This window comes from Ascaphus truei, chromosome 8 (assembly GCF_040206685.1).
Source record: "Ascaphus truei isolate aAscTru1 chromosome 8, aAscTru1.hap1, whole genome shotgun sequence".
Lineage (NCBI taxonomy): Eukaryota > Metazoa > Chordata > Amphibia > Anura > Ascaphidae > Ascaphus > Ascaphus truei.
Window position 1 is genome coordinate 40,055,373 of NC_134490.1, and position 22,480 is coordinate 40,077,852.

The window sequence follows — 22,480 nt, forward strand, 5'->3', positions numbered from 1 at the left end:
AAACCTTGCAAAAACATAAAATCATAATGTGTCTATAACAACATGGATTTAGAAATGTTAACATGCCATTATATCATGAATTTTTTCTCCAGTGGTGCAAACAGTGGAATTGACACCAAAGTTGACGCCATCTGTACTTACACTAACCAGTCAGCATCTCCCGTATTTGATCGAGTGGCTTTCTTCAAAGAGCTGAGCAACAAGACTAAAAGTGTCACCAAACTGGGCATCTATTCCATGGATCCAAACAGCCTCTTTGTTGATGGTAAGTACACAGGGCTAAATATCAACTACTACCCACAGTAAAGGGCATTCCCCCTGCCAACCTCATAATGATAGAACTCAGAACTTCTAATACTTCCCTGGAATTCACTCTTTAGGAAATAATGTGTCTCTATAGTCTTTAATGTGATCCCCTTCCGAGGTGTCAACTGTATTCATAGATTGAGAGGTTAGTTCATTGAGAAATGGCCATTGTAGCCTCTCTCACCTCTTTATTTTAAATTGTTTGCTTCTGACCACGCGCAGATCAGTGTCAGACTGAAGAATACAGAGCTCTCTTAGCTAAAAGACAGTTTGGTCAGTCTGTGATAACTACGCAATTAAACACAAGAGAGGTGAAAAATCTCAGTAGAGTTTAGCGCAGCAATTAAGATAATGTATCTGATTTCACTCAAATGGACATTATAGGCTTTTGTCTTCATGTATTTCTTAGGATATAATGAAAAGACAGGAACTACCCCAGCTCCACGTAAGTACTAACCAATGACAGAATTGCTGATGCAAATACGGCCTACAAACACTCTTCCTTTACCATGTAACAATTCCCTTTTTTTATTTGGCATACATCCCTGAAGTGCAGTATACTGTAAATTGATGCACAATAAAACTAGCCTTACCATTTTGTGTTGTAATGTTGAAACTTTGGTGGCTTTTCACATGTCTACAATCTCTTTATTGCATGAATTTTACATACGTTTCCATGCTGCAGCTTTACATAACCCAGTTTCTTTTAGATACAACCTTCACCTTTCTTCTTTACAAGGATAAATTGATGGGTGCTGGGTTCAGTTTTAGAGATTCTCAGTTGTTATCTGCTCTGATTTCAGTTGTGATTTTGTCCATTCTACCAACAGCTACATCTCCAGCTCCAGCAGTTGCCACATTCACCTTGAATTTCACTTTGACCAACCTTCAATACAGCTCTGATCTCGGGACCCCAAACACCTCCAAATTCAACAGCACCCGAGGCACAATGACTAGTTTAGTGAGTCACCAGATGCTTGTTGCCTTGCATTGCTCTACAATGTCTTGTGAAGCTGGGGTTAACTTCTTCACTTCTTTCAGTCTTTATACTTCAAGTGTGTCATTTTTTCCATTTCTACACCCTGTACAAGACCCTTGCAGTCTGTAAAGGATCTTCTCTTTAATCATACTCCATTACAGTTTTATGGGATCCCCTTGAAAATACCAAGTTTATTTTTAAATGCCCTGTACTGCAGAATCAGATGGTTGAAGGAATATAATGTCAACTCTATTCTTTCAGCTGGACACACTGATGAAGAGCAGCAGTCTGGGGTCTTCTTATGCTGGGTGTCAAATCATGGGATTCAGGTAACAGATTAATATTGCTACAGTATTAGCCTATCCACATTGCTGCAAAACCTTGAGAAAACATTAAAAAACAAGATTTCAAAAACAGAATGGATTAAAATATAATATGATGTCCTTATGTCTTTAATTCCTTCTCCAGTGGCGCTAACAGTGGAATTGACACCAAAGTTGATGCCATCTGCACATACACTAACAAGTCAGCATCTCCCGTATTTGACCGAGTGGCTTTCTTCAAAGAGCTGAGTAACAAAACTAACAGTGTCACAAAGCTGGACATCTATTCTATGGATCCAAACAGCCTCTTTGTTGACGGTAAGTGCACTGGGGTACATTTAAACTGCTACTCACAGTACGGGTGATTCCCCACCCCTTCCTCATAAAGTCAGAACATAGAACTTTTTATACCTCACAGGCATCCCCTCTTTGGTAAATAGTTTGCCTCTATATACTTTAATGTGATTCCCTTCCTAGGTGTTAACTTTATTCATATTGTAGGTAAAGACGTTAGTTGATTGAGAAATTGCCATTGCAGCCTCTCTCACCTCTTTATTGAAAATTGTTTCGTTTTGACCATGCAGAGACTAGTGTCCAACTCAAGAATACAGAGCTGTGTTAGATAAAAGGCAGTTTTGTAATTTTGTCATAACTACACAATGAAACGCAGGAGAGCTCAGAAATCCCAGTACTGTTTAGTGCAGAAATGTAGACGATTTCTTGGATTTCACTCAAATAGACTTGATGGGATGTTGTCTTCATGTTTTTCTTAGGATACAATGAAAAGGCAAGAACTACCCCAGCTCCACGTAAGTACTTACCAATGACAGAAGAGCTGATGCAAACACTGGGTACACAGACCCGGCCTACACACTCTTCTATACCATGTAACAATTCCCTTTTTTATTTGGCATACATCCCAGATGTGCAGTATAAATTGATGCACAATAAAACTAACCTTACCCTTTTGTGTTGAAATGTTTAACCTTTGATGGCTTTTCACATCTCTACAACCTCTTTATTGCATGAATTTTACATAAGTTTCCATGCTGCAGCTTTACATAACCCAGTTTTTTTAGATACAACCTTCACCTTTCATCTTTACAAGGATAAATTGATGGGTGCTGGGTTCTGTTTTAGAGATTCTCAGTTGTCATCTGCTCTGTTTTCAGTTGTGATTTTGTCCATTCTACCAACAGCTACATCTCCAGCTCCAGCAGTTGCCACATTTACCTTGAATTTCACTTTGACCAACCTTCAATACACCTCTGATCTCGGGACCCCGAACACCTCCAAATTCAACAGCACCCGAGGCACAATGACTAGTTTAGTGAGTCACCAGATGCTTGTTGCCTTTCATTCCTCTACTGTGTTTTGCGAAGCCAGTGTTAACTTCCTCACTTCTTTCAGTCTTCATACTTCTAGTGTATCCCCTTCTCAGTTTCTACAACCGTTACATCACCCCGACAGTCTGTATACGATCTTCCCTTCAATAATACTCCATGAAACTTCTATGGTTTCTCGCTTGAAAACACCCCATTTTATCTAAAAGGTCCAGTAATGCAGAACCAGATGTTTGAAGGATTATAATGTTAAGACTCTTTTCTTTCAGCTGAACACATTGATGAAGAACAGCAGTCTGGGATCTTCTTACGCTGGGTGCCAAATCATGGGATTCAGGTAACAGATAAACATTGCTACAGTATTTCTCCACACACTTCGCTGCAAAACCTTGCAAAAACATGAAATAAAAATGTGTCTATAACAACATGGATTTAGAAATGTTAACATGTCATTATATCATGAATTTCTTCTCCAGTGGTGCAAACAGTGGAATTGACACCAAAGTTGACGCCATCTGTACTTACACTAACCAGTCAGCATCTCCCGTATTTGATCGAGTGGCTTTCTTCAAAGAGCTGAGCAACAAGACTAAAAGTGTCACCAAACTGGGCATCTATTCTATGGATCCAAACAGCCTCTTTGTTAATGGTAAGTACACAGGGCTAAATATCAACTACTACCCACAGTAAAGGGCATTCCCTCGGCATACCTCATAATGATAGAACTCAGAACTTCTAATACTTCCCTGGAATCCCTCTTTAGGGAATAATGTGTCTCTATAGTCTTTAATGTGATCCCCTTCCAAAGTGTCAACTGTATTCATAGATAAGGAGGTTAGTTGATTGAGAAATGGCCATTGCAGCCTCTCTCACCTCTTTATTTTAAATTGTTTGCTTCTGACCATGCACAGATCAGTGTCAGACTGAAGAATACAGAGCTCTCTTAGCTAAAAGACAGTTTGGTCAGTCTGTGATAACCACACAATAAAATGCAGGAAAGCTGAGTAATCCCAGTAGCGTTTAGCGCAGCAATTAGGATAATGTATCTGATTTTACTCAAATGGACATTATAGGCTTTTGTCTTCATCTATTTCTTAGGATATAATGAAAAGGCAAGAACTACCCCAGCTCCATGTAAGTACTTACCGATGACAGTAGAGCTGATGCAAACACTGGGTACACAAACTTGGACTACACACACTCTTCCTTTACCATGTAACAATTCCATTTTTTGTTTGGCATACATCCCTAATGTATTAATTGATGCACAATAAAACTAGCCTTACGTTTTGGTGTTGAAATGTTTAACCTTTGGTGGCTTTTCACATATTTGCAAGCTCTTTATTGCATGAATTTTACATAATTTTACATGCTGTAGCTTTACATAACCCAGTTTATTTTAGACACAACCTTCACCTTTCTTCTTTACAAGGATAAATTGATGGGTGCTGGGTTCTGTTTTAGAGATTCTCAGTTGTTATCTGCTCTGATTTCAGTTGTGATTTTGTCCATTCTACCAACAGCTACATCTCCAGCTCCAGCAGTTGCCACATTTACCTTGAATTTCACTTTGACCAACCTTCAATACACCTCTGATCTCGGGACCCCGAACACCTCCAAATTCAACAGCACCCGAGGCACAATGACTAGTTTAGTGAGTCACCAGATGCTTGTTGCCTTGCATTGCTCTACAATGTCTTGTGAAGCTGGGGTTAACTTCTTCACTTCTTTCAGTCTTTATACTTCAAGTGTGTAATTTTTTCCATTTCTACACCCTTTACATGACCCTTGCAGTCTGTAAAGGATCTTCTCTTTAGTCATACTCCATTACACTTTTATGGGATCCCCTTGAAAATACCCCGTTTATGTTAAAATGCCCAGTATTGCAGAATCAGATGGTTGAAGGAATATAATGTCAACTCTTTTCTTTCAGCTGGACACACTGATGAAGAGCACCAGTCTGGGGTCTTCGTACGCTGGGTGCCAAATCATGGGATTCAGGTAACAGATTAATATTGCTACAGTATTAGCCTATCCACATTGCTGCAAAACCTTGAGAAAACATTAAAAAACAAGATTTCAAAAACAGCATGGATTAAAATATAATATGATGTCCTTATATCTTTAATTCCTTCTCCAGTGGTGCTAACAGTGGAATTGACACCAAAGTTGATGCCATCTGCACATACACTAACAAGTCAGCATCTCCCGTATTTGACCGAGTGGCTTTCTTCAAAGAGCTGAGTAACAAAACTAACAGTGTCACCAAACTTGACATCTATTCTATGGATCCAAACAGCCTCTTTGTTGACGGTAAGTGCACTGGGGTACATTTAAACTGCTACTCACAGTACGGGTGATTCCCCACCCCTTCCTCATAAAGTCAGAACATAGAACTTTTTATACCTCACAGGCATCCCCTCTTTGGTAAATAGTTTGCCTCTATATACTTTAATGTGGTTCCCTTCCTAGGTGTTAACTTTATTCATATTGTAGGTAAAGAGGTTAGTTGATTGAGAAATTGCCATTGCAGCCTCTCTCACGTCTTTATTGAAAATTATTTCGTTTTGACCATGCAGAGACTAGTGTCCAACTCAAGAATACAGAGCTGTGTTAGATAAAAGGCAATTTGGTAATTCTGTCATAACCACACAATGAAACGCAGGAGAGCTCAGAAATCCCAATACTGTTTAGTGCAGAAATTTAGACAATGTCTTGGATTTCACTCAAATAGACTTGATGGGATGTTGTCTTCATGTTTTTCTTAGGATACAATGAAAAGGCAAGAACTACCCCAGCTCCACGTAAGTACTTACCAATGACAGAAGAGCTGATGCAAACACTGGGTACACAGACCCGGCCTACACACTCTTCTATACCATGTAACAATTCCCTTTTTTATTTGGCATACATCCCAGATGTGCAGTATAAATTGATGCACAATAAAACTAACCTTACCCTTTTGTGTTGAAATGTTTAACCTTTGATGGCTTTACACATTTCTACAACCTCTTTATTGCATGAATTTTACATAAGTTTCCATGCTGCAGCTTTACATAACCCAAGTTTTTTAGATACAACCTTCACCTTTCATCTTTACAAGGATAAATTGATGGGTGCTGGGTTCTGTTTTAGAGATTCTCAGTTGTCATCTGCTCTGTTTTCAGTTGTGATTTTGTCCATTCTACCAACAGCTACATCTCCAGCTCCAGCAGTTGCCACATTTACCTTGAATTTCACTTTGACCAACCTTCAATACACCTCTGATCTCGGGACCCCGAACACCTCCAAATTCAACAGCACCCGAGGCACAATGACTAGTTTAGTGAGTCACCAGATGCTTGTTGCCTTTCATTCCTCTACTGTGTTTTGCGAAGCCAGTGTTAACTTCCTCACTTCTTTCAGTCTTCATACTTCTAGTGTATCCCCTTCTCAGTTTCTACAACCGTTACATCACCCCGACAGTCTGTATACGATCTTCCCTTCAATAATACTCCATGAAACTTCTATGGTTTCTCGCTTGAAAACACCCCATTTTATCTAAAAGGTGCAGTAATGCAGAACCAGATGTTTGAAGGATTATAATGTTAAGACTCTTTTCTTTCAGCTGAACACATTGATGAAGAACAGCAGTCTGGGATCTTCTTACGCTGGGTGCCAAATCATGGGATTCAGGTAACAGATAAACATTGCTACAGTATTTCTCTGCACACTTTGCTGCAAAACCTTGCAAAAACATGAAATAAAAATGTGTCTATAACAACATGGATTTAGAAATGTTAACATGTCATTATATCATGAATTTCTTCTCCAGTGGTGCAAACAGTGGAATTGACACCAAAGTTGACGCCATCTGTACTTACACTAACCAGTCAGCATCTCCCGTATTTGATCGAGTGGCTTTCTTCAAAGAGCTGAGCAACAAGACTAAAAGTGTCACCAAACTGGGCATCTATTCCATGGATCCAAACAGCCTCTTTGTTAATGGTAAGTACACAGGGCTAAATATCAACTACTACCCACAGTAAAGGGCATTCCCTCGGCATACCTCATAATGATAGAACTCAGAACTTCTAATACTTCCCTGGAATCCCTCTTTAGGGAATAATGTGTCTCTATAGTCTTTAATGTGATCCCCTTCCAAAGTGTCAACTGTATTCATAGATAAGGAGGTTAGTTGATTGAGAAATGGCCATTGCAGCCTCTCTCACCTCTTTATTTTAAATTGTTTGCTTCTGACCACGCACAGATCAGTGTCAGACTGAAGAATACAGAGCTCTCTTAGCTAAAAGACAGTTTGGTCAGTCTGTGATAACCACATAATAAAATGCAGGAAAGCTGAGTAATCCCAGTAGCGTTTAGCGCAGCAATTAGGATAATGTATCTGATTTTACTCAAATGGACATTATAGGCTTTTGTCTTCATCTATTTCTTAGGATATAATGAAAAGGCAAGAACTACCCCAGCTCCATGTAAGTACTTACCGATGACAGTAGAGCTGATGCAAACACTGGGTACACAAACTTGGATTACACACACTCTTCCTTTACCATGTAACAATTCCATTTTTTGTTTGGCATACATCCCTAATGTATTAATTGATGCACAATAAAACTAGCCTTACGTTTTGGTGTTGAAATGTTTAACCTTTGGTGGCTTTTCACATATTTGCAAGCTCTTTATTGCATGAATTTTACATAATTTTACATGCTGTAGCTTTACATAACCCAGTTTATTTTAGACACAACCTTCACCTTTCTTCTTTACAAGGATAAATTGATGGGTGCTGGGTTCTGTTTTAGAGATTCTCAGTTGTTATCTGCTCTGATTTCAGTTGTGATTTTGTCCATTCTACCAACAGCTACATCTCCAGCTCCAGCAGTTGCCACATTTACCTTGAATTTCACTTTGACCAACCTTCAATACACCTCTGATCTCGGGACCCCGAACACCTCCAAATTCAACAGCACCCGAGGCACAATGACTAGTTTAGTGAGTCACCAGATGCTTGTTGCCTTGCATTGCTCTACAATGTCTTGTGAAGCTGGGGTTAACTTCTTCACTTCTTTCAGTCTTTATACTTCAAGTGTGTAATTTTTTCCATTTCTACACCCTTTACATGACCCTTGCAGTCTGTAAAGGATCTTCTCTTTAGTCATACTCCATTACACTTTTATGGGATCCCCTTGAAAATACCCCGTTTATGTTAAAATGCCCAGTACTGCAGAATCAGATGGTTGAAGGAATATAATGTCAACTCTTTTCTTTCAGCTGGGCACACTGATGAAGAGCACCAGTCTGGGGTCTTCGTACGCTGGGTGCCAAATCATGGGATTCAGGTAACAGATTAATATTGCTACAGTATTAGCCTATCCACATTGCTGCAAAACCTTGAGAAAACATTAAAAAACAAGATTTCAAAAACAGCATGGATTAAAATATAATATGATGTCCTTATATCTTTAATTCCTTCTCCAGTGGCGCTAACAGTGGAATTGACACCAAAGTTGATGCCATCTGCACATACACTAACAAGTCAGCATCTCCCGTATTTGACCGAGTGGCTTTCTTCAAAGAGCTGAGTAACAAAACTAACAGTGTCACCAAACTTGACATCTATTCTATGGATCCAAACAGCCTCTTTGTTGACGGTAAGTGCACTGGGGTACATTTAAACTGCTACTCACAGTACGGGTGATTCCCCACCCCTTCCTCATAAAGTCAGAACATAGAACTTTTTATACCTCACAGGCATCCCCTCTTTGGTAAATAGTTTGCCTCTATATACTTTAATGTGGTTCCCTTCCTAGGTGTTTACTTTATTCATATTGTAGGTAAAGAGGTTAGTTGATTGAGAAATTGCCATTGCAGCCTCTCTCACGTCTTTATTGAAAATTATTTAGTTTTGACCATGCAGAGACTAGTGTCCAACTCAAGAATACAGAGCTGTGTTAGATAAAAGGCAGTTTGGTAATTCTGTCATAACCACACAATGAAACGCAGGAGAGCTCAGAAATCCCAGTACTGTTTAGTGCAGAAATTTAGACGATGTCTTGGATTTCACTCAAATAGACTTGATGGGATGTTGTCTTCATGTTTTTCTTAGGATACAATGAAAAGGCAAGAACTACCCCAGCTCCACGTAAGTACTTACCAATGACAGAATAGCTGATGCAAACACTGGGTACACAGACCTGGCCTACACACACTCTTCTTTACCATGTTACAATTCACTTTTTTATTTGGCATACATCCCTGAAGTGCAGTATTAATTGATGCACAATAAAACTAGCCTTACCCTTTTGTGTTGAAATGATTAACCTTTGGTGGCTTTTCACATCTCTACAACCTCTTTATTGCATGAATTTTACATACGTTTCCATGCTGCAGCTTTACATAACCCAGGTTTTTTAGATACAACTTTCACCTTTCATCTTTACAAGGATAAATTGATGGGTGCTGGGTTCTGTTTTAGAGATTCTCAGTTGTCATTTGCTCTGTTTTCAGTTGTGATTTTGTCCATTCTACCAACAGCTACATCTCCAGCTCCAGCAGTTGCCACATTTACCTTGAATTTCACTTTGACCAACCTTCAATACACCTCTGATCTCGGGACCCCGAACAGCTCCAAATTCAACAGCACCCGAGGCACAATGACTAGTTTAGTGAGTCACCAGATGCTTGTTGCCTTTCATTCCTCTACTGTGTTTTGCGAAGCCAGTGTTAACTTCCTCACTTCTTTCAGTCTTCATACTTCTAGTGTATCCCCTTCTCAGTTTCTACAACCGTTACATCACCCCGACAGTCTGTATACGATCTTCCCTTCAATAATACTCCATGAAACTTCTATGGTTTCTCGCTTGAAAACACCCCATTTTATCTAAAAGGTCCAGTAATGCAGAACCAGATGTTTGAAGGATTATAATGTTAAGACTCTTTTCTTTCAGCTGAACACATTGATGAAGAACAGCAGTCTGGGATCTTCTTACGCTGGGTGCCAAATCATGGGATTCAGGTAACAGATAAACATTGCTACAGTATTTCTCCACATACTTCGCTGCAAAACCTTGCAAAACCTTGAAATAAAAATGTGTCTAACAACATGGATTTAGAAATGTTAACACGTCCTTATATCATGAATTTCTTCTCCAGTGGTGCAAACAATGGAATTGACACCAAAGTTGACGCCATCTGCACATACACTAACCAGTCAGCATCTCCCGTATTTGAGCGAGTGGCTTTCTTCAAAGAGCTGAGCAACAAGACTAAAAGTGTCACCAAACTGAGCATCTATTCTATGGATCCAAACAGCCTCTTTGTTAATGGTAAGTACACAGGGCTAAATATCAACTTCTACCCACAGTAAAGGGCATTCCCTCGGCATACCTCATAATGATAGAACTCAGAACTTCTAATACTTCCCTGGAATCCCTCTTTAGGGAATAATGTGTCTCTATAGTCTCTAATGTGATCCCCTTCCGAAGTGTCAACTGTATTCATAGATAAGGTGGTTAGTTGATTGACAAATGGCCATTGTAGCCTCTCTCACCTCTTTATTTTAAATTGTTTGCTTCTGACCACGCACAGATCAGTGTCAGACTTCTCTTAGCTAAAAGACAGTTTGGTCATTCTGTGATAACTACGCAATTAAACACAGGAAAGGTGAAAAATCTCAGTAGCGTTTAGCGCAGCAATTAAGTTAATGTATCTGATGTTACTCAAATGGACATTATAGGCTTTTGTCTTCATGTATTTCTTAGGATATAATGAAAAGGCAAGAACTACCCCGGCTCCATGTAAGTACTTACCGATGACAGTAGAGCTGATGCAAACACTGGGTACACAAACTTGGACTACACACACTCTTCCTTTACCATGTAACAATTCCATTTTTTGTTTGGCATACATCCCTAATGTATTAATTGATGCACAATAAAACTAGCCTTCTGTTTTGGTGTTGAAAATTTAACCTTTGGTGGCTTTTCACATATTTGCAACTTCTTTATTGCATGAATTTTACATAAGTTCCCATGCTGTAGCTTTACATAACCCAGTTTCTTTTAGACACAACCTTCACCTTTCATCTTTACAAGGATAAATTGATGGGTGCTGGGTTCAGTTTTTGAGATTCTCAGTTGTCATCTGCTCTGATTTCAGTTGTGATTTTGTCCATTCTACCAACAGCTACATCTCCAGCTCCAGCAGTTGCCACATTTACCTTGAATTTCACTTTGACCAACCTTAAATACACCTCTGATTTCGGGACCCCGGACTCCTCCAAATTCAACAGCACCCGAGGCATAATGACTAGTTTAGTGAGTGACCAGATGCTTTTTGCCTTTCATTGCTCTACAATGTGTATGAAGCAGATGTTAACTTCCTCTCTTCTTTCAGTCTCCAACTTCAAGCGGGTCATCTTTTCCATTTCTACACCCTGTATATGACCCCTTTAGTCTGTTTAGGATCTTCCCTTCAATAATCCTCCATTAAACTTCTATGGGATCCCCCTTGAAAACACCCAGTTTGGGTTAAAATGTCCAGTAGTGCAGTATGAGATGTTTGAAGGATTATAATGTTAAGACTCTTCTCTTTCAGCTGGACACATTGATGAAGAACAGCAGTCTGGGATCTTCTTACGCTGGGTGCCAAATCATGGGATTCAGGTAACAGATACATCTTGCTACAGACCTTGGGCAAGTCACTTTATCTCCCTGTGCCTCAGGCACCACAAACATAGATTGTAAGATCCACGGGGCAGGGACCTGTGCCTGCAAAATGTCTCTGTAAAGCACTACGTATAACTAGCAGCGCTATACAAAAACATGCTATTATTATTATTTAGTACTCGCCTATCCACTTTTCTGCAAAACCTTGAGAAAACATTAAATAATAAGGTTTCAATAATTGCATGAGTTTAAATATAATACCATGTCTTTATATTATTAATTCTTCCTCCAGAAGTACAAACAGTGGAATTGACACCAAAGTTGACGCCGTCTGCTCATACACTAACAAGTCAGTGTCTCCCGTATTTGATCGAGTGGCTTTCTTCAAAGAGCTGAGCAACAAGACTAAAAATGTCACCAAACTGGGCATCTATTCTATGGATCCAAATAGCCTCTTTGTTAATGGTAAATATAGATTGAGTACCTTATCCTGCTGTATGTAACGCCTACTAATAGTAGTAATTTTTATGCATTCATACTTACGATTAGGCAACATTTCCATCTAAATTGAAGATGAGCTAGTAAGAAGTCCGGGAATAGTGCTTAGGGTAGGAAGAAGAATAAAATCATAATGGTAGTGTTTGGAAAATCAGTTTGTCTATTTATAATGACAATCGCAGTTCAATTTCTCTTTATCGTTGTATTTTCCAGGATATACTGAAAAAGCTCTAGCTACCCCATCTCCATGTAAGTACTCTACTAATGATGATACTGTACAATTTATATAAATTACACACGGTGAGAATATACCCAACATAAAGTACATATTCTGCATTGTTTGTGGTTGAGTCTACAAGCACATTATTGAGCTATTAAGATTTTGACCCAGCATGAAACTAAATGGAAACAAATGTTCTAATAATAACTTTGAAATTAGTTTTGGTGGCTTATGGGCTGACTAACTGTTGGGTGTTGATTGGTTAATTGATGGACTCATAGTCTTGTTAATTTTTCATTGATTATTTGGGTGGTTCATTTGTTGACTGATTTTTTTAATGGATCTATTGATTGTTTTATTGATAATATGCTTGCCTCTGATAGCTGTGGAGCCGCCAATACAGATGGCCACCAGACCTCAAGTGGAATCATCCCCTACTGAACGCGTGACCCTCAATTTCACAATCACTAACCTGCCTTTCATCCCTGAGCTTGCAACTGGTGGCTCTCCGAAATTCAACTCTACATCTGCTGTGGTCCTAGCTTTGGTGAGCATTGGATGAGCACCTCTCCATCAAAAGACAGAATGACATAAACATGATAAAGTACTTAGGGAAACACATAGTTGGTATAATGTACACCTTTACCCATGAATTGTGTGCGTGTGTGTTTGTGTAAAAGAGGTAAATACAACTGGTCACCCAGTAGCTTTTCTAACCTCCCTGTAGGCTACTATAAATGAGCACTCACCTCCACCCCGCTCCCCCCAAAATAATCATAATACACCCCAATTAAGGTCAAGAAGTAGAGGATACAGTGTATGAGATCCACACACACAGAATGTTCCCCTACTTAGATCTGCCTTGTGGAGTTCAAATAAACATTTTCACTGATGCAGAACTCGTAAACATTTTTTAACTGTTGTATTTTTTTATACTGCACAACTTACATCTGTGAAAGACCCCTGAGGCCTTGACAGGTCTGCAGAGCTGTGTCTTGTCAGCCATTTGTCACTCACTCTGGACTACAGACACCTTTACGCCTACATAGTGTAGCTGAAAGAGGAGAATTGTTTTATTTCCAATTTAATCAGGGAGTATTAAATACTTAATAAATATCTCCAAGTAATTAACAGATTCATGCTACCCACATCATTGCACTCAAAGGGATTTGCTGGACACGTTGCTACTACAGGTGACAGTCACATTTGTACTCTTGAGATGGAAACAAATGATCTGTTATGTGTCTGTAACCCCTCTTTATTTGACTGTACCTCAGTATATGAGGTGGGGACCCCAGTTTGTACAATATAATAACCCCCACACGTATGTGTGGCCAGTAAGAATGGGGGACACCCAGCAGGATATATATAACAATTTATGGATAAACGACACAGGAATAAACACAGGTTTGCAATACTCACTTGACCCTTATAAAGCTCAACCCCGTTATAACGCGATCCGCTACAACGCGGATCCGCTATAACATGGTCTGAGTGTGGCTCCCTAACGTCTCCTACATTTTTTCCCCCCGGCCGACACCTCTATGCAAGCTGCTTTTTTTTCCCAATGCCATGCTTTTTTGCTAATGGACACACACACATCCCTAAAGACGAACTCTCCCTCTCCCTGCATTCCCTTGCAGGCTCTGCAGTAGTTGGCTCTGCAAACAGCCTCACAGTCTCACAGTCTCAGCTCCATGCAGATCTTACTCACAACATGGCTGTCCCCAGCCTTAAGTTTTACTCTTTCTCATATTTCCTCCTCCTTTAGAAACTCTCTTACTGGCTTAAGCTGATCACATGTCCCTGGAGTTTAACTCATTGGGGGACAGTGTTTTGTGTTGCTGGACAAAGGGGTTATATGTCATTGCAATATTTTGCCAGTTCTCACCTTATGACAATGGGTTCTGATCATGTTATACACACTTATAAGTGAGACAACTGCAGGTTGTACAAAACTCAAATTATTCTTAATTTTTGTTTTTCCTGTAATGCTAAAGACGCACTGTCCTGTATCAGGACATCTGGTTTTGAGGTTTAAAAGTTAGGTCTTTAAAGCCCTCCAACCCAGATAAGCATCTCCTCTATTGATACTTACGGGCACATTCATCCCATTATACTACTCTTTGTCATTTTAATACTGTATAAACAGCTAGGTATACAGTAGTTAGTTCCCGAACAAGCACAATACATTTTCTTAATTGTTTGATTGCCACTTAAGCCATGAGACCTTGCAGTTTTTGACTCTGACCCTCCCAGCCAGAGGAAAGCAGAATAAAAAAGTTAATTAATTAAGAAGGTTAACTTCTTCATTACCATACTGCACGCAAACCTCAACTCTCACATGACTTTATTGTGACAGTTGGCACAAATCTTATTGGTGGTTATGATAAGGTTGCTACCACTTGATTTGCAGTGCAGGAGACACATTAACAAATGTGGAAGAGTTAGCTTGTAAAGTTTGGTAGTTTTGACCTTGAGGTCCCATTATCAGACCTCCTCTAATGATCACTTTTTTCCTCATGTTCATTTAGCTGGATTCTGCTTTCAAGAACAGCAGCATCAGCAGTAAATACGCCGGCTGTCACATCGACTCCTTTAGGTGAGTATTCTTTGCAATGATCTTCCCCACCAACAGCTGCTTCTCAAGCAACATTTTTAACTTTTGATTAATCAAATTATGCTATAGCCTAGTCCATTCTGGGCCACAGTGGAAAGGCCAGGTGTGTACTTTTGTACTTCTTTATATGCAAGTCATACATTGATGGATACTCAAAATGTAAATGATCACATCTACAGTAAATTATACCCCTTTGTGCAATATTCATATGGTAGAAGCATTCTAGAAGCCTATTGTAGTAATATTTAGTTGACAGCAACTTAGCTTTGAGTACATACATATGGCATCTCAGTTTGAAGTTGTACTCGTCATTGCTTGATGTACATGTGATGCATTAAAAGGGATGCATTTCTGGTGTCCCTACAGCATTAGAAAGGGTTAATATCCTTCCAGCCTCATCTAAGTGATTCTAGCAGAGTATTAAATCCCAGCATTTTGATCCCTCCAGGCCTGGTACTTCAGCATCTCAAACCAATGTGAACTCCATCTGCACCATCAAGAAAGCTGTGACTGGGCCACAGTTTGACAGAGTAACCTTTTACAATGAGATCCGTGAAAAGACCAAGAACATCACCCAGTTGGGAGTGTACAAGCTGGACCAAAACAGTCTTTATGTAAATGGTAAGCTAAAGTGTCTAATTAGAGTCGTACTGAAGATCCTCATTCATAAGCAAATATACAGTAGAGTGAGTTCAAAAGGTTGGGTGTAATGATTAAAGCACTGAAAATCTTTACTGGAGCTTCACTACATTTACTTTTTTGCAATTTGATTTATTTAAATGAATTATTGGTTTCAATTTTGTTATCTTCTTGCCTTTCCCAGGATACAATGAGAAAATACCAAGCACTGCCGCTCCATGTAAGTATTTATTCACTAAAGACTGAGTTCTGTATTTTACCCATGCTAGAAAAGAGTAGCTGGATTATAGTTTTACAAGACCTAATTACTTAAAAGCAGAGTTGCATCACTACTAGATGAATTAATTGTCTGGTAAATAGCTTGTTTTATTAGTGGAAGTATACAGTGTTTGTAACAATTATGTGATAGATTACTGCTAATTACTGAAAATCATTGACCTTCCTATTTTGTTCCGTTTCTAAATCAGTTCTTTAGCTTGTCGGTCAACTTTATTCATGGATTATTATGTGTACCTTTATTAGTTGGATTATTGGTACATTGATTGGTTGATTGATCAGTTGATTGATTGTTTGGTTTCCTCTCATAGTTGTGGAGCCCCCAATACAGGCGGTCACCAAACATCCAGTGGAGGCCTCCAACATTGAAGACATCACCCTCAACTTCACAATCACTAACCTGCCATTTACTTCTGACCTTGGGACAAAAAGTTCTATAAAGTTCAACACCACCACTGCTGTGATCCTTTCTCTGGTGAGCCCCCATATATATCAGACAGCTTTAGAATAGCATTGATATGCTATTAGGCACAGGTTGGAGATACAGTGAACAGAGATATAGTTTATGATTAAGGTAACAATAACCAGACATTTTTCAGGGTTTTGTTTGGGATAAACTAGCTGCCAGTTGAGTATTTATGAGATATTCTGTAAAGTAACTCAATGTCACTTTCTCTTTGTGTTTCTTTAGCTGACATCTGCCTTCAAGAACAGCACCATCAACAGCAAATACATCAGCTGCCGTATTTACTCCTTTGTGTGAGTGTTAGACATACAATAGGGAAACACTGTGGGAATGTATGAGTTATAAACTGACGTCTTACTGTAACATTCATTCTTCAAAATACAAGAATGCATATCAACAGATTTCAAGCATCCTCCCAAATAAGTAATCTTGCTATTAGGTACAGGGGTACCATGTATTAATCAGCTACAGCAGACTAAAAATAGGCTGCTGTGCTCAGTATAGACATTCATCATCTGTAATGGCAGAGAGTTGAGTAGAGGAGTCTTGCATTTGAATACACAAGTTTGTGGATTTCATTCCAATCTCAACCTCTTACACTCTCCCTCTGATTTTGGGAAAGCTATTTTACCCCTGTGCTTAATGAGTGCTAAAGTTCAAATTGTCCAACCACTTCCAAAATGTCCCATTTGGTTACTCCCTGAAGCAAGAGAATGAGATGTCAATATTTTGTGTTCTTCAGACCTAAAGTTTCTGATACCACAGTGAATTCCATCTGCAACATAAAGAAAGACACAATGGGATCTCCGTTTGACAAGGTGGCCTTCTACAAAGAGATTGAAGACATGACAAAGAACATCACCAAGTGGGGGATATACAATCTGGACAAGAACAGTCTTTATGTTAACGGTGAGCTCAAAAGACCATACAATATGTGATGTCTTTAGCTGCAGTCATTAAGAAAAGGAAAGACAGTACAATATGCTTTACATTGAGTCTAGGAGATAATCTGGGATGGATTGCATACAGTGGCATCACATGAAACTAGCCGTAACTGTGCATGGTTAACTCTAAAGGGTTGATTCTATGTAGCTTGAAAATACCCACTGACTTGAATGGGACTGTTTGGCCAATCACACTTTATAGACTCAGCTACATAAGGAAAAGGACGATAGGAGTAATTAATACTCTCCATGACTAATCTGTGTTTGAATGATCTTGTATCTGACTCTTTCTCTCTTTTGTAGGATACAATAAAGTCAGCACAGACATTATCACAAGTAAGTTATTTTATTCCCTGTGGGTAAAATATATTGTGCATCTCTGTTAGAACAGTTATGGACAAGTGGTAGCACATGTGTAAATTTGTCTTACTATCCTTTAATTATCACATGTTCCCTGTACACAATAAGAAAGCAGTTATGGTATGGGGTGCTTTATTGTCTTTGCCACAAGCCCTTTTCAGTGGTCCATAAAGATGAGAAATATAACTCCCTAAAATATGGATGTTCCCGCAGATAACAATCTTTTAGCTATGTATTTCCCCTACTAACACTAAAATGTACAACTCTATAGTACATCTATGAATGTGGGCTACATGTGTCTATCCCAATAACTGTTTATTTTGTTTATTACCCATCACAACCTCTGTTGGGAGATTGTTCTATGCAACAATCACCATTTCAGCACAGAAATAATTTCCCACATATCCTCAATATTTCTTTAGCATAACTTAATTCTACAGTTTTGCTAGTGCAAATACTGCACCATTTGATAAACTCAAGATGCATCTTCTCTGTTTCTTTCAGCTGCTAAGCCGACTACAAAAATAACACCTATACAATCATTTGGGCCAAGGCAATTCCTCCTTAATTTCACAATCACCAACCTCAATCACAGCCGTAATCTGGAGAACACCAGTTCAAGCCACTTTATCAGTCAGAAAAAAATCCTGGACTATCTGGTGAGTACCACTTCTACTGGACATCTAGATAGAACAGAATTATTGTAGAGTAAAAGGTTGACACATATGTCCTCCCAACACACAGTGACATAGCAACATGCGGAATGTGTCTGTATTCCATTTAGTCTGTCCTACCCACTGCAAGGAGATACAATTTTATGAAGAAAGAAGATACCTCAGGTCGATAAAGACTATCCCTCTCAATCCAGTGTGTGACAAACATGTGTAATACAGATAAAACAAAACTGTTCAGTCAGTCTCTTCTGTGTTACAGTGACATAGGGACACAGAAGGGTATACAAATCACATTATATTTTCTGCATGCCAGATGACCACAAGCAACTTTCATGTAATTGTCTATTATTTAATGTCCAAGTGGGCAAGTAACGATAAAAATTAGGTGCTTAATTTATATTTAGCAGGAAGCCTGTGGGAATATTGAACCCTGACCTGGCTATTTCATCATATTCAGCAATGTGGTGCTTCATATCTGGTTGAAAGTTCTTATCCATATATTAATGAGGTATACGTGAAAAGCACTTAGTGCACTACCATTCCTATATATACAAGTTAGAATAACATGGTCTATTTCTGTTTTTCAGCTGAACAATCTTTTTAAGAACAGCAACATAAAGAGCTACTTCTCCAGTTGCAATGTTACCGGATTCAGGTCAGTACCACCCATCTAATTTGTTTCCACCCAGCCAAGCAGATAGAGAGTGATGGGTTGCTTTTGCAACATGTTTTAGCAGGGCACTGAAAATCTCATACAACATATTGTATAGAAAATGTTTGGGATGGATCATAAATGATGAAATTGTTAAGAGGAGGGCAACAAAACATGCGCTACAGTCAAAGAACTTTGATCATCCAGCCTTGACCTTGATATAGTGACATATATAAGAGACTTGTAGAGAGGAATGACACATGAAAGGACTCATGGTCTATAATGTTATTCTCTCCCACTGTAAAGTGACAATAATGCATAGAAGGAACTGATAAACCATCTGTTTTATAGACAGAAGATAATCATCATGGTGCCAATAGCACCTAAGTTAACCTATGGTCCATAGTTAGTTCCTCCTACTGTATGGTGACAAATGCAGCTTAAGTGTTAAATAAAAATCCCTTTCCTTGTAGGCCCACTCCCCCAACCAACTACACCACCGCAGAGTCTGTCTGCACCTTCAACGTGGACATCCTGGCCAAGGTCTTCTCTGAGGATGACATCTACAATGCGTTTATAAACATGACCCAAGGTGGCAAAAGCATGGACAACTACACCCTGGATAAGGATAGCATTCACGTTGACAGTAAGTTTGCTTCCGGAATTTAGAGAACAAGCCATGCAAGCTGTGCTTAACATTGGGCTGAAGTGAAGGCTCCAGGCAGAAGCAAACTCCCCACCTAGAATTGTTATCCCTTTTCTTGGGAGCAGACAGAGGTTTTATGCTTTTACTGTTGTAACCTCTATAAATGTTGCAGTCCCACTTCTTTGGTTTTCCATACAGATTTCAGGCAAGAGGAAATAACATCTCCAATCACTAGTACAAGTACTATTACAACCACGACCATGCAAGCAATCGCCCACCCCGTAGACCGAGGCTTCGATGTCGGCTTTACAATCATCAACGGGTTTGTGCCCAGCGACAGTGAGAGCTACAAGAAGCTGGAAAAAAGCATTGAAGATGAGGTGGGTTTACATTGCTAGCTGGTGGCTGAGAATGGGGCGGGATCCTTGGCCCACAGACCCCAAGATATTTTTGGGCTACTACATGACTACATATATTTACTCCTATAACTCCTCCTGTTGCTTCATATAACCGCTCCCCATAATTTCTCCTACTGCTCCATATAAGTTGTCCTATTTGTTCCATATTACCGGTCCCTATTTCTCCATATAACAACTCCCTACAACTCCTCCTATTTCCCCATATAACCCCTCTTATACTGTAACTTGTCCTACTTCTTAATCTAACCCATCCCCATAACTTCTACTATTGCCCACTATGATCACTACCAATAACCCCTCTTATTGCTCCATGTAACACCTCAATAAAACTCCTCCCAATGCTCCACATAACTCCTCCATCACTCCTCCTATAACTCCATAAACCTTCCCCCTACTACTCCTCCCATTGCTCCATACAACCGCTCCTTATAACTCCTCTTTAAGCTCCATATAACCGTTTTTATTCATTCCTCACTAATAACTCCTATTTGTGCCATAACTCTGCACCAGACTTGGCTGCATATATCAAACCTGAAGCATAATCTTATTTGAAAAATAATATAGGATTTTGTTGTGATGAGTAAAAATGGAAAATATTTTGAATAACTTTTGCACCAATGGTAACATTTTGTAAGTGTCTGACCATCAATAAAGGAAATTGGCGTAGATGAAAATATTGGCATCTGGATTGAAAACTGGTTGAAGGACATTCAGCAGAGCATTGTCATAAATAGAACCTTTTCAGAATAGGCTAAAGTTGTAAGTGGGGTACCTCAAGGTTCAGTACTGGGCTCCGCTCCGTAAAAAAGACATTATGGAATTAGAAATAGTGCAGAGAAAAGTCGCCGAATTAATAAATGGGATGGGAGGTCTGACTTGGGAGGAAAAGCTACCCACATTAGGTTTGTTTACATTAGAAAAGAGGCACCTAGGAGGGCATATGATAACTATATACAAATATATTCAAGGTTAATACAAGACACTTTCGACAACTTTTCATCCCAAGGACAGTACAAATGGCATAGGGGCATTCCCTGAGATTAAAGGAAAGGAAAATTCACTAGCAACACAGGAAACGGTTCTGAACAGTGAGGGCAGTTAAAACATGGAATTCATTACCCATGGAGACTGTGATGGTAGATTCAACAGATATCTTTAAGAAAAGGTAACATATTTTTAGAAAGGAAAAATATACATAGATATACCGAATAGGTTAAGGAAGGGTGTTTATAAAATCTGCCATTACTGGAGTTAGGAAGGAATATTTTTTCTCTTTAGGAGACATGATTAAGTAATGTTTCACTGGGGGGGGGGGGGGGTGGGGATAGGAGGGAATTGTTTGCCTTCCTCTGGATCAATATAAATATAGGTTGAACTTGATGTACATATGTCATTTTTCCAAACGTATTTAATATGTAAAAGGTAAGTACAACTAGGTACTTGAGAAAAAGTTCCCTCTGCCGCGCACCAAAGTAGATGTAGGTAAGTATTGGTTAGTTTGATAAAACTTAACTTTAATTTGACTTTACTCTAAAATAAATGGCATCATAATTCAAAAAGTACATAAAATAGTGAAAATAAAAAGTACAGATCTAGGTATGTGAACTAATCAACCTGTTTGGACTTGAATTCACAGCTTAGGGTTAATGTAGTACATAATGATAGAACCACCTGTGTACAGAGCTTGCACTCCCCCTTGGGCTGCGTGTAATAGTTATCTATCAATCAAAAGAGACTACATACATACGCATAATAACAGAGTGTGGGTAGTTAACACCCCAGTAGTACGACATACACTGTAATGGTTTAGAGGTAATCACTGCACAAGGTAATCAAATTATCATGATGCAAATAGAGAACATATAGTGACTGGTCTCAATACCACGTTTGGGAGACATCTATTAGCGGATGTCTTTTATGTGGTAAATACCCTCTGGTATACGTGGTGCAGGGTTCAGAATATAAGAAACCGTTTGATCCCTGTAATTAGGGGTAATGACCATCTGTTCTCTACGTATAATGCTCTGAGAAAAAATAGCTGTAAACCTCTTAAATAAGCTCTACTGAATCAATTCAATTGCTAGTGCAAAGGTGTCAAATTAAGTACTCCAGCAGTTACTTATTTTCTATCTGATATTCACCTTAGATAGCTTTTAATGTTAAAGGGACCTTTGGAGCAGAGTTGCTCCCGTGGGTGCAGTCAGGCTGAAAGAAGCGTAGTATAGACAAACTGCCTTGGTAATCAAACTAACGTGTCACCTAATTCTTATCATAGTACCACGTTTAAGGAACATCACATTTAACTGCTATCATGTTGGGTAGAATGCACTGAGATTTTAAGTAACAATAGTATGGAAAATGAGACACCTATTGACTGTCCGTAACATACGTTGTAAAGGGTATCTGCACCCTCTATTCAACCCTCCATTAACCCTTGCTATTGTGAATC

At 39.1% G+C, this 22,480-nt stretch overlaps 1 protein-coding gene across 1 annotated transcript in view; it reads left to right on the forward strand.

Moving 5' to 3' along the window:
* The window catches only part of MUC16 (mucin 16, cell surface associated), a 185,277-nt gene that overhangs the window by 157,400 nt on the left and 5,397 nt on the right, over nt 1-22,480 (forward strand). The window contains exons 65-106 of the mRNA XM_075613035.1: nt 93-265; nt 716-751; nt 1,137-1,267; nt 1,547-1,614; nt 1,754-1,926; nt 2,382-2,417; nt 2,808-2,938; nt 3,221-3,288; nt 3,428-3,600; nt 4,050-4,085; nt 4,475-4,605; nt 4,885-4,952; nt 5,092-5,264; nt 5,720-5,755; nt 6,146-6,276; nt 6,559-6,626; nt 6,766-6,938; nt 7,388-7,423; nt 7,813-7,943; nt 8,223-8,290; nt 8,430-8,602; nt 9,058-9,093; nt 9,486-9,616; nt 9,899-9,966; nt 10,104-10,276; nt 10,712-10,747; nt 11,136-11,266; nt 11,547-11,614; nt 11,910-12,082; nt 12,329-12,364; nt 12,719-12,882; nt 14,870-14,937; nt 15,404-15,576; nt 15,779-15,814; nt 16,182-16,345; nt 16,562-16,629; nt 17,079-17,245; nt 17,584-17,616; nt 18,145-18,299; nt 18,902-18,969; nt 19,440-19,612; nt 19,811-19,992. Of these exons, the coding sequence (XP_075469150.1) occupies nt 93-265; nt 716-751; nt 1,137-1,267; nt 1,547-1,614; nt 1,754-1,926; nt 2,382-2,417; nt 2,808-2,938; nt 3,221-3,288; nt 3,428-3,600; nt 4,050-4,085; nt 4,475-4,605; nt 4,885-4,952; nt 5,092-5,264; nt 5,720-5,755; nt 6,146-6,276; nt 6,559-6,626; nt 6,766-6,938; nt 7,388-7,423; nt 7,813-7,943; nt 8,223-8,290; nt 8,430-8,602; nt 9,058-9,093; nt 9,486-9,616; nt 9,899-9,966; nt 10,104-10,276; nt 10,712-10,747; nt 11,136-11,266; nt 11,547-11,614; nt 11,910-12,082; nt 12,329-12,364; nt 12,719-12,882; nt 14,870-14,937; nt 15,404-15,576; nt 15,779-15,814; nt 16,182-16,345; nt 16,562-16,629; nt 17,079-17,245; nt 17,584-17,616; nt 18,145-18,299; nt 18,902-18,969; nt 19,440-19,612; nt 19,811-19,992 (4,516 nt within the window). The remainder of the gene's footprint in view (nt 1-92; nt 266-715; nt 752-1,136; nt 1,268-1,546; nt 1,615-1,753; nt 1,927-2,381; nt 2,418-2,807; nt 2,939-3,220; nt 3,289-3,427; nt 3,601-4,049; nt 4,086-4,474; nt 4,606-4,884; nt 4,953-5,091; nt 5,265-5,719; nt 5,756-6,145; nt 6,277-6,558; nt 6,627-6,765; nt 6,939-7,387; nt 7,424-7,812; nt 7,944-8,222; nt 8,291-8,429; nt 8,603-9,057; nt 9,094-9,485; nt 9,617-9,898; nt 9,967-10,103; nt 10,277-10,711; nt 10,748-11,135; nt 11,267-11,546; nt 11,615-11,909; nt 12,083-12,328; nt 12,365-12,718; nt 12,883-14,869; nt 14,938-15,403; nt 15,577-15,778; nt 15,815-16,181; nt 16,346-16,561; nt 16,630-17,078; nt 17,246-17,583; nt 17,617-18,144; nt 18,300-18,901; nt 18,970-19,439; nt 19,613-19,810; nt 19,993-22,480) is intronic.